Source organism: Trachemys scripta, chromosome 12 (genome assembly GCF_013100865.1).
Source record: "Trachemys scripta elegans isolate TJP31775 chromosome 12, CAS_Tse_1.0, whole genome shotgun sequence".
NCBI lineage: Eukaryota > Metazoa > Chordata > Testudines > Emydidae > Trachemys > Trachemys scripta.
The window spans coordinates 34,728,775-34,741,167 of NC_048309.1; the positions used below are offsets into that span (position 1 = coordinate 34,728,775).

Genomic DNA, 12,393 nt, shown 5'->3' on the forward strand with positions numbered 1-12,393 from the left:
AGAAATAAAATAAGTGCTCTACTGCTACTTCAGATCCCTGTGTGTATGTGTCCCAGGATTGAATTGGCCACAGCATCGTACCGGGAGCTCATGGTCAACTGATTATCCACCACGAACCCAAATCTTTTTCAGTCACTGTTTCCTTAGATAAAGTCCCCCATTATGTAAACACAGCCGACATTCTTTGTTCCGAGATTCATATACTTGCATTTATTGTTTGCTTGTGCCCAGCTTGCCAAGCAATCCAGATCACTCTGTATCAGTGACTTATCAACTTAACTATTTACCAGTCCCCAATTTTTTTGTCATCTGCAAACTTTATCCGTGATGATTTAATATTTTTTTCCAGATTTTTTATTAAAATATTAAATCGGAATTTCAATGGCAGTTGGATGTCTGAATCCCCTTGGCCCTGTGACAAATGTGGGGGGTTCTCTTTAATAGCTACTAATATTGCATCTGAATCTTTCACTAGTGTGGTGTCTGTACCATATATTGGAATGGCTGTTTCACCTTAGGGGTTTGTCTGGGTAGCAGAGCCTCCACATGTAGGGGAAGATAAAGAAGTCCCTTTTCTACCTGTCATCTCACAGCTGTTAGTAAAATATTAACCTTTTGCAATCCTTTTGTATATTGAACTCTCATGATTCTTTGGGCAAAAATCCCAGAAGCCTTTCTTTGTTAGCTAAATAGCTGTCTAAACTCTCATACTAAAGAATGTTTTATTTTAACTAATGAATGTCTTTAATTGATAGAATGTAATTATCCACAGTGTTTTTTACATGGACCTTGCTGTCTTAGTCCAGAACACCAGAGAGCACTAATAATAATTAATGAAGAAATCTCATAAATGTGCATTGTAATTGATAAGATACCAGTAATTGACAAAATGGACAGGGAACAGTTGTTATAGCAGTTGTGTTCTATAATCAATGCAAAAGCAAACCATTAATGTCTAAGTCTTAAAGAGCTAATTATGGTCAAAGATAGTCTCAGGAGTTGTAAATTAGTTACAAATGTCTCTGGCTTTTGATTAGGTAAGTTGGGAATATTGAAAATAGAATCGAAGTATGAGAAAGGAAATTTCAGCATGGCCAGACCTGGGAAAGAAAATTCTTAAAGGATTTTTGTTGTTTTGAAACAGTAAGCTGCTTCTATTCGGTTCCTGTGACTTAAGAAAGAAGCTTAATTTAGTGTGGCAGTCAAGGGAAGATTAGATGAGACTAAATGTGCATGCAGACTCTTTCTTGTCAGAAAAAACATTTTCCTCCAATGCTTTGCTCCAACTGCTAACCAAAAATACTTTGTTTTAAGGAGGCTGCAATCTCTATATTATTAATCACAGGTTCCCAAAAGGAGGAAATGCAGGTGTCTGAAACCCAGCTGGACCTGCAGGGTGATAAGCCGTTGGTATAGACGAGACACTGTAATCAGGTCCGGGTTTAATAGTGGGAGGATTATGAGATTGCACCCCAAGAGAAGACCTGAGCTTGGTGCACTCAGACAAGGGGCAGCGGTGCAGTTAGCTCCGTGATCATGACAAGCTCTTTTTAAAATAAGCATATTGAATCATTTATTATGGTACTACCTTTCTCCATGTCTTTTCTCTATTTGTGAATATGGCCGGTAGTGCACAGGAGAATCTTACTATTGTCATCACAGAATTCATCCTGCTGGGATTTGGTAACCTCCATGAACTGCAGACCTTCCTTTTCATGGCATGTTTAGTTATTTACCTTGTAACAGGTTTCAGAGTAGCAGCCGTGTTAGTCTGTATCCGCAAAAAGAAGAACAGGAATACTTGTGGCACCTTAGAGACTAACAAATTTATTAGAGCATAAGCTTTCGTGGACTACAGCCCACTTCTTCGGATGTTACCTTGTAACAGTGACTGGAAACCTCCTCATCATCACAGTAGTATTAGCTGATGGTTGTCTTCACACTCCCATGTACTTCTTCTTGGGTAATTTATCCACCTTGGAGATCTGCTACACCTCAACCATTGTCCCCAAGATGCTCAGGACATTCCTAACATTCTGGGAAACGGTTCCTTTCTTGGGGTGCCTGGCTCAGTTGTATATTTTTGGTTCAATGACAGTTATTGAATGCTGCCTCTTATCAATCATGTCCTACGACCGGTGGTTAGCCATCTGCAGTCCTCTGCGCTATGCAGCTGTTATGAACTTTAAGGTTTGCCTTCAGTTAGCGGTTGGTTGTTGGGTAACTGGGCTTCTGGCTCCTCTGATAACAGTAGTTTGGACATCCAGACTACCGTTCTGTGCTTCCAATAAAATTGACCATTTCTTTTGTGATTTTGTGCCTCTGCTAAGATTGTCATGTACAGACACTCATGTGATTCAATCTCTGTCTTTCATAGTCTGTGCCTGTGTGGGCCTCATCCCATTTTTACTAACCCTGGCTTCTTATTACAAAATCATACTGACCATCTGGAAGATCCCTTCGACCACAGGGAAACTAAGAGCTTTCTTCAACTGCTCCTCACACCTTATAGTCATTAGCATTTTCTATGGGACTGTCATTATGGTCTATGGGTCCCAATTGGAAGCCAGTTGCCGGAGATAAACAAAGTCTTCTCCATGCTCTATGCTGTGGTGTCTCCCATGTTCAATCCCATCATCTACAGGCTGAGAAACAAGGAGGTCAAAGAGGCCTTGAGAAGGGTTACAAGGAAAACTGTCAGTCTCATAAAGAAAGGGAATGTCAAATAAGGCAACAGGATGGACTGAAATGAGGGAACAATGAGCGTCACAAATGTTTTGAAGGTTGAGATGCATCTTAAGTTTTCAGCTGCTTATTTGTATGTTCTTTTTTAATAGTCTATTCAGCTTTCTGTAACCATGTGTATCACCCATCGTGTTCCATTCTATGCTATTCAGGTTCTTAAACCATCCTTATCAACTTGCAGAAGTGCATTAAACAACATAATCAACATCTGCCACTTGTGGTTCTTTTTCTCCCTTTCTCTCCCTGAAGGGTAAATTATGGGAGGTTTTAATTTTATTCTGTGTTGATTTGCTTTATGTCAACTGGTGCTCTGTGCATTTGCCATTAAAGTCAAGTTAGAAGAAGTGTGTCTAGCACGTGGAGCAGAAGGTGGTGATGCTTTGTGATGGTGTGACGTTGCACTCTATATGATTTTATGAAAATATGCTAATAAGTGTGAATATAATGGAACTGGAATATGTTTCATGCAGAAGGTCTCTTGTAAGGTAGCATTGCAAACCTTATAATCTACTGAGTGTGGTCATCCTATTTGTATGTATGTATCATTCTTGTATCTGAAACTAGAAATATGAAATATAACTGAGGGCCTATTGTAATTATGCAAAATGTGGGCCATTAACGGTGGTTTGGAATCTTGATGGCTCCCATCAACCAGGACAATTGACTATAGGTGGCTCTGTTTGCTTGCAGGCCTTCCTGTGAGTCAGGCTGGGAGGAATGAAGGCTTGGGGTCTCACAGGACATATGATCATGTCACCTGAACTGGAATCCATTTTTAACCTGGTGCTTTTCCATTTAGAAGGAAGGGTGGGAACCCAGAGAGGGACAAAGGATTCCCGCCTTCTGCAAAGCTATATATGTGGGTGAAATAGAACCAAGGGGATTTCTCATGATTGCAGCCCTCTAGCTACCACCTAAGCTTGAACAAGGGCTGTACCAGGGGAAAGGATTGTGCCCAGACTAGAAGGTATCCAGTCTGTGATAGAAGCTTACTGGAACATCTCTGAGGGTAAGATTTCATCTGTAATCACTTTCTTACTGTATTAGGTTTAGACTTGCGTGTTTTATTTTATTTTGCCTGATAATTCACTTTGTTCTATCTGTTATTACTTGGAACCACTTAAATCCTACTTTTTATACTTAATAAAATCACTTTTTACTTATTAATTGACCCATAGTATGTATTAATATGGGTGGGGGGCAGCTGTGCATGTTTCTCTATCAGTGTTATAGAGGGTGAACAATTTATGAGTTTACCATGTATAAGCTTTATACAGGGTAAAACGGATTTATTTGGGGTTTGGACCCCATTGGGAGCTCGCCATCTAAGTGTTGGAGACAGGAACACTTAAGTTGTGTTCAGTGAAGCCTGCAGCTTTTGGGGGACGTGGTTCAGACCTGGGGCTGTGTTTATAGCAGGCTAGCATGTCTGGCTCAAACAGACAAGGTTCTGGAGTCCCAAGCTGGCAGGAAAAACGGCTTAGAAGTAGTCTCAGCATATCAGTTGGCAGTCCCAAGGGGGGTTCTGTGATCCAACCCATCACAGGTGGTTCTTAGATTCTGTGGAAGTTCCTTTCACAGTTTCAGACCAGCCACCGAGAAAGCTCCATCTTCTGTGCAGACAAGCTTTACCCTGGCCAATGCACTGCATCTGAGAAACAAAGTTTTCAGTCTCAGTCCTCATGAAGATTCATGTGATCAGGAAATCAGATCTAGAAATGATTGATTCCAACTGTAGATATTGAAATTACCACTAGGTACTTATTGGCCTTTTTAGGCACCTGGGACCAGATTTTTAGAGTTATTTAGGTGCCTAGTGGGTTTGTCAAAAGCACCCTGATACCCAACAGCCATTGATCTCAGTGGGTCTTTGGTGCCCAGATGCTTTTGAAAATCTGACTAGGTGCCTAAATATCTTTTCAAATTTGTCCCTTAAATATATTTGGAAATCTGGCCTTAAGTCACTTTTGAAGATGGCACTTGGGGTAAAATCGTCAAAAGCAGCCATGTGATTTAGGAGGCTAAGACCCATTGACTTTCAATGGCACCTATGCTCCTAAATCACATAGGTGATCACCGAGAAGGGTAAACATTCCTCTTGTCAGTGCTCTTTGCTGATGACTACCGACATGTTCAACAAGACATCACACATGTTCTGCCTCTTTGTCTTTTTAACTAGCACTTTAGAACCTGTAGATGGACATAGGAGAGTTTGAATAATGGGGAAAATATTCTTAAAGGGTGGGATTTTCAAAGGAGATAAAGGGAGCTAGGTCCCCAAATCCCAGTGAAAGTCAAGGGGAATTAGGTGCCTAGCACCCCTTCTTTGAAAATCCCAGCCTTAGTCCAAAACAAATCTTATTGTTACTGAAATCTTTGACTTCTGTGTATTGAGAGACGCATCAAAAAAAGACCACCACCCCTGGTATAGCATGAGTAGAACTAAGAAGCAGGTTCAAATTCCAGGCAGCACTTACCTTGGTGTACTCTCAGGAGTGGAAGCTGGGAAAAGCTACTATCCACCCAGCACAGGCTATTCAGCATGTGACACTAGCCTTTATGCATGTTCAATAAAGATCTCTTTACTACAATGCTGCCTGCCTGCTGCATTATTTTATAGACAGGGCTGTTTGAAGCCAATACTGCCAGACCTGAAGCTGCTCTGGACCTCCAGCTGGCAGCAATTCCAGTCCTTGAGCTAATAGTTGATTGTCTTCTTGGGTTCCAGTGAGATCGGGAATCTCTAGCTTGGATAAAAAGGTAACTTAGCCATCACAGCAGACACATCTCCTGGTTCTGCGTCAATAAGCTGCTGAATCTATAGGGCTGTCTGTCTCCAACTTACATAGTATTAGCCTTTCCTCCCTGAGCCCTGATTGCTCTGGCTCAGGTAGTGAATGTGTGTAATCTACATGATTGCTTGCCCTTAATGGAAACTTTCTATAAAGTTTCAGAAACAGTTACTGGCCAAGTCCAGTAACTGCCACATCCCTCCTCTAGATGTCAGTCTCTATTCTCTGTACATATGCAGAAACAGAGGATTCAAACTAAAATCCATATCTCCTCTCCACTGATTCTCCCATTTTCTTTAGACTTAAAAGAAATAAGAACATAAGAGTGGACACTCTGGGTCAGACCGAAAGTCCATCTAGCCCAGTATCCTGTCTTCTGACAGTGGCCAATGCCACGTGCACCAGAGGGAATGAACAGAACAGGTAATCACTAAGCAATCCATCCCCTGTTGCTCATTCCCAGCTTCTGGCAAACAGAGGCTAGGGACACCATACCTGCCCATCCTGGCTAATAACCATTGATGGACCTATCCTCCATGAATTTATCTAGTTCTTTTTGAACCCCGTTATAATCTTGGCCTTCACAACATCCTCTGGCAAAGAGTTCCACAGACTGACTGTGCATTGTGTGAAAAAATATTTCCTTTTGTTTGTTTTAAATCTGCTGCCTATTAATTTCATTTGGTGACCCCTAGTTCTTTTGTTATGAGAAGGAGTAAATAACACTTTCTTATTCACTTTCTCTACACCAGTCATGATTTTATAGATGTCTATCATATCCCCCCTTAATCATCTCTTTTCCAAGCTGAAAAGTCCAAGACTTATTGAACTCTCCTCATGCGAAAGCCATTCCTACCCCTAATCATTTTTGTTCACCTTTTCCAATTCCAATATATCTTTTTTGAGATGGGGTGACCAAAAGTTGCACTATAAGTATGTGGTTTACATGTAATCTGCTTTAAAAAAAAACATCAATGTTAATACTTTTTCCATTTATACTTTGTAATTTAAATCTTCTCCTTCACTAGAAACCTTAACTCTGCCCTTTAGTTACATCATACAACTGCAATACAATTATTATTAAGGCATTTAAGTGTCTTCGGATCCAGATTTTTAAGCACATGTTTGATTTCTTTCTTTTTTTCTCCATCATGGTGTCACTATAGTGCAGTTAAGGGGCTCTGGGTGCATTAACTGTGCATTTCCAAACCTTAATATGTTTAGATTTCTTTTAGATTTAACATGAACTGTGCATTTCCTGGGTTTGTAATGCCTGGTTTGGGGATAATTAAAGTATTCCTGTAATGAAGTTGAATTTCTGATATGTTCTCTCAACCAGAACTCCATTTTATCTCCCGCCCCCAGGGATTATTCTGTGAACATGTCAGGGGTGATAGAGACTCTTATTCCTCCTTCCTCAGGGGCTCAGTGACTCACCTTGGAAACAAAGGGGCCCTGGGTTCATTGTGCTTGGTGCTTCCATCTAGTAGCTGGGTGTATAATTTAATAAACAACCCCAGTGACCTCTACGACATTACCAATCATAATTGTAGGGAATCCAGGGCCAACTAATTAAAATAATATGACAAAGAAGTTTATTCCTGGGGGGAAACGGAGGAAAAGTAAAAAAAGAGAAAGGGAATAGGAGAGGGAATCAAAGTTATCAAATAAATGAGTGACCATCCTATCTCTCAAAAGCCAGCAGCAAAGTAAATATAGAGAAGATGCCCTCAAAGTCTCTCCACCAGCCTCAGCCTTGGAAGAAAGGACATGTTTCCCTTCACAGGGAAGCCAGAGTACCTCCCACTGTTGTGTGGAGTTCCCTGTTTTCCCAAACAAAGGACCTTCCTTTACATATTCTTCTTTCTCACCAGGTGCCATGCATGGCCCTGGCCTTCATGTTCCCCAATGTGTCCAACATTGCCATTAAATCCTTCTTCTCCCCCCACATCCCTGCTCATACACCCTGACCCCCATTTTTGCCCCGTTCACCCCAGCCCATGCTCTGGTTCCTGGTCACTTACTATCCCCTCCTGCTCAGCCCCATTTCCCTTGCCCTGTAATCCACCCTTTCTTGCTTGCTTTTGTGGTATCTTTGCAGGGCAGAGTTGAGGTTGCATCATCTGTTCTGTGTTGCATAATCGTTGCTTTGATGAGTTTTTTTCATGAACAGTTCCATTTTTTTAAAAAAGGCCATTTTTCTATGAGACTTCTTTTGTAAAAAATTTCCAACCAGTTTTCACTTGCGTCTGTAGTGGGTAACGTATCCAAGGTGTGAGTCGCCACTGGAGCCTGATGACCTGGGACAATTGTCTCCCTTCTTTACAACACCAATGCTCTGAATTGCTTTGGTTTTGTTTATAGATACTATATCCTATTTCAAACTAATGTCTAACTTGTTGTGTCCACTTTAACCCTCCATGGGTTTGTTGGACCGTGAATAATAGTGAACCAAATTCAAAATCATGATTACCCCAAACTCAGTGGCTTTAGTAAAATACAATATTTGCTAATCAGGGTTTTATTTATTTAAACTGGGAGTTTCAAATAAATGTAATGGGTGTTTGGTACCTGACTCCTGTAGGTCCACAGCTTTATTTGTTTACTTTTCCCAGCAGCTCTCATCTGTGCAGTAAAGCTTTGATTTCCATAGGGAGCACTTGGCTTCTTTGTGCACAAAACAGAAATGCTCATGTGTTTCACAGCTTCTGCCCCCAAAGGATCCATCAAGAGAACAGAAATTGGTCTCCACCAAGGATTCAGAGTGCTAATGTGATAAAAATGCTCCTTTGTTCCAGGGGCTCAGAACAGCCATCCAGATTTTCAAGCCAACAAGAACTTGCTCTTCTCTTCCTGTTTGAACTGATGGAAATCCCTGATATTTCTCTCCAGTGCACTTCCACTCCAGTCATTGTCACAGGCTTTCCACTATGAGGACAAAAGACACCCACATTAGAGCTGGAAGGGAAAAGCATGGGACAGCCAAAAAAGGTAAGATATTCAAACTCCCTTAGCGCAGATGGAAAACCCAGTCTCCAGCCTCTGAATCCACAAATGCAAGCATGCAGAATAGCCCTAGTATATCATGTTTGCAAGACAACACAATCCAGGGAGTAGGTTACTAGGTTAACATTCAGCACTTCTATTTCCAGCTCTGCCACTGATGGCTACAGGACTGCAGACAACTCATTGCCCCTTTGTGTGTCTCGTTCATTTAGATTAGTTTTTTGGTTCAGGGATTGTTTCATTCTGTGTCTGTGAAGTTTCTTTCTTTCTTTTCTCCCCAGAAATGTGTGTCTAACACTGCTCAAGACCCTCTTGATCAGAGTACACTCGTTAATGAGTTTGTCATACCATCAAAGGCTATGAATATGCACTAGCCTTTGTAACCTGAGTAGACTCCCCAAACTTCAATCAAAAACACTCCAGCTTAGATAAAACATTTAAAATAAGTTTATTAACTAAAGAGAGAGAGATTTTAAGAGATTGTAAGTGGTATAAGCATAGAAATTCAGAATTGGTTACCAAAGGAACTGAAAGATTAAAAAATGGAAGCTATTTCCTAGACTTTATCAGGTTATGTCAAATTTGATGCAATAAGGTTTCTCTTACCCCAAAACATACAGCAGTCTGTGCTAACTGGTTTCAGAGTAGCAGCCATGTTAGTCTGTATCCGCAAAAAGAACAGGAGTACTTGTGGCACCTTAGAGACTAACAAATTTATTAGAGCATAAGCTTTCGTGGGCTACAGCCCACTTCTTCGGATGCAGTTTTCCAGTTAGGACCACTTCCCCCAGTTCAAATGGTTCTATGTCTTCCAAACAATCTTGTTGCCTTCAGTATAGGTGGGGGAGGAGAAATGGGTTGATGATGTCACTGTCCCTTCTTTTATACTCTCTTCCAGGTGCTGGAACAATCATTGCTGTGTCATAGGGTTAGGCAGCCCCATTGCCTACGTGCCCTGCATCCAATCCTTCATATGAATTATAAAGTTTTGCTTACACCCGTTATCCCCAAAGAAAACAGGACCACGCTGACCTCTCTTAAAGGTGAGGTCAGGATGGCAGTGTGATGGATAGAGATGTTTTGATCAAACCAACATGTATATACAAGGTAAAGGGTGGTAACTAACCACGTCAGAAGTTGGCAACTGACCATGTCGGAAGGGCAGTAACTAGCTACATCAGAGGGCAATACATAACTTGTTTGGACTGGTGCATAAAATAGAATGTCAGAGGGAGTGTCTCTGTCCAGCCCAGGAGGGAGTGGAAAGTCCCACCACTGACTGAGCTGGTCCATTGTCACGGGCATACATGTGCTAGTGTAACTGTAGACATTGATCCAAGAAGCTAGGACCGTGCTTCATTGGCAATAAAGCTGGCTGGGTGCCTTTGCTATAAACCAGCTCTTCTGGTATCATTGGGCAGTTCAATTGTAGCCTGCCATATGGGCTATCTGGCCAGAGGCAGTGCAGCATGCAGAGAGAACAGAGAGAATACACACACACAGCCAACAACTGACAACAACACCCTTTGTGTACATGAGGCTTGACACATAAGGCTTGTGTCCACAGTTCCATTGTTATTTCCAAGGAGCTGGTCTGTGTGTGTTTCCCAGACTCACAACATGTTTCAGGAACAAACCTATAGCTAAATCTCATAACTTTATATGCAATGATAATACATATATTTCAACAGGACAGTAATGTTCAGTAGATTATGACTTTTCCAATGATACCTCACAAGGCATACTTTATACAAAATACCTTATAATTTTTTAAAAAGTGGTTACAATAATAGTGTAGACTAATGCAATGCAGTCTGTTGGACAGACAATCTGATTGACTTCAGGGAGTTGGTTCTAGTGCCAAGATTTTCAATTACAGGAGCCAGTGACGGGCAGTAGCGTACAAGCACTAAGATAAAAACAGTCTTCTAGACTGAGGTTTCAAAAGAACCTATGGGAGTTAGCTGCCAACCTCATATGTAAGGTCATTAGGACGTGGTCTCCTAACTCCTAACCTTAAATCCATATTTAGGCACCTGCCTGATTTTCAAAGGTGCCGAGCACTCAGTAGTGTTGTGCTGGAGATAGACCCTATTTCTTCCTGCGCCATGGTGGAATGGAAAAAGCAGCCCCATGTTAAAAATCCAGTGGAAGCTCCTGCCTTCTCCCCTGTGAGGCCAGGATTTTCAAATCAGCCTATCAGAGTTAAGTATCTGACTCACATTAACTTTCAGTGGCATTTGGGTGTCTAACGCCCTTAGGCTGCTTTAAAATCCCAACCTCCATCCACAAGGGGAAGCCTCCATCCACAAGGGGAAGCCTCTCCTTGTGGATCATCATATCAGGAGAACTAGTTGTCTCTCTGCATTCATATACACCCCACTCTCTCTCAGCATCATGAAGAAATGCAGACCTCTATAATTATTCTCCTTCTTTGTACTACTCTGACTGGGTACAGAAGGCCCTTACAGATGCAGCCAGAAAACACCACCTCTAAGTGTTTGATTCCATCCAGTCACGTTGCATTTGGAATGGGACTATTGACATGGCACTGGATGGCATCTTTAGCCTGTTTGCTTTTTTCCTGCTTTACCCTCTTCTCTCCACAGCAATGGAGAACCAGACAGTGGTGAGCGAGTTCGTCCTCCTGGGCCTGACCCATCTACTGGTGTTACAGCGCCCTCTCTTCGTTCTCTTCCTCCTGCTCTACGTGACCAGTCTGTTGGGTAATGGGGCCATCATAGCTGTGGTGCTGGCTGAGCCCCGGCTCCACACCCCCATGTATTTCTTCTTGAGCAACCTCTCCTGCCTGGACATCTTCTACAGCACAGTCACCATGCCCAAGATGCTGGCCGGCTTCCTCTCGGGACAGCAGACCATTTCATTTGCAGGCTGCCTGGTCCAGCTCCACTTCTTCCACTTCCTGGGCAGCAGTGAGGCTGTGCTGCTGGCCGTCATGGCCTATGACCGCTATGTGGCCATCTGCAACCCACTGCGCTACAGGCTGCTCATGAGCCCACGGGCCTGCCTGTTCCTGGCAGCGGCCACCTGGGCCACTGGCTTCCTACATGCGCTGATGCACATGGTCATGACGTCTCAGGTGCATTTCTGTGTCCCCAACCTCGTCTACCACTTCTTCTGTGACATCAAGCCCCTGCTGAGCCTGGCCTGCAGCAGCATCCGCCTCAACTTGGCCCTGCTCAACTTTGTAACTGGAAGCATCGCGCTGAGTCCGTTCATCCTCACACTTCTCTCCTACCTCTACATCATCTCCTTCCTCCTCCTGAAGGTCCGCTCCCTGGAATGCAGGAGAAAGGCCTTTTCCACCTGTGCCTCCCACCTCACCGTTGTGTCTCTCTTCTATATGCCAGTCCTTGGTAATTACCTGATTGCCTCTCCGGGTTCCCCCTCTGAAAGAGACATGATATCCACCCTCATGTACTGCATCGTCACCCCAGTTCTGAACCCCCTGATCTACACCCTGAGAAATGGGGAGGTAAAATCTGCCCTAAAGAAATTCCTGAACAGAAAACTTTACCCTTAAAGAATATGAATTAAATGAAGGCAAACACTGTTCAATTACAATTAAAGCATTTTAGTCTTTGTTGAGACCACTGATTTTTAAAAACCCTTTGCATTTTTTTTCTGGTGTCACTACAGGGCAGAGTTAAGGTTGTTTGGCTAGCATAACATCATTTCTCATAAGATGTTTGGATTTTCTTTAACTTTAATGGTGAATATCCTGTGTGTATTTTGGGAAAATTTCAACATCCTTGTAATATATTTATCCCTAAATTACTGACATGTACTCATGCACTCCATCTTAATGTCTGCTGATGGAGACATTTTC

General features: G+C 42.4%; 1 protein-coding gene and 1 pseudogene across 1 annotated transcript; both read left to right on the top strand.

Annotated features, from left to right (window-relative positions):
* Positions 1-1,619: 1,619 nt before the first annotated feature.
* LOC117885821 lies at positions 1,620-2,729 on the top strand (annotated as a pseudogene).
* An 8,425-nt stretch (positions 2,730-11,154) lies between these two features.
* On the top strand, positions 11,155-12,087 carry LOC117886255 (olfactory receptor 12D1-like). Its single transcript, XM_034787925.1, has one exon. The coding sequence runs from the start codon at positions 11,155-11,157 to the stop codon at positions 12,085-12,087; it is 933 nt and encodes a 310-aa protein (XP_034643816.1).
* Positions 12,088-12,393: the final 306 nt, after the last annotated feature.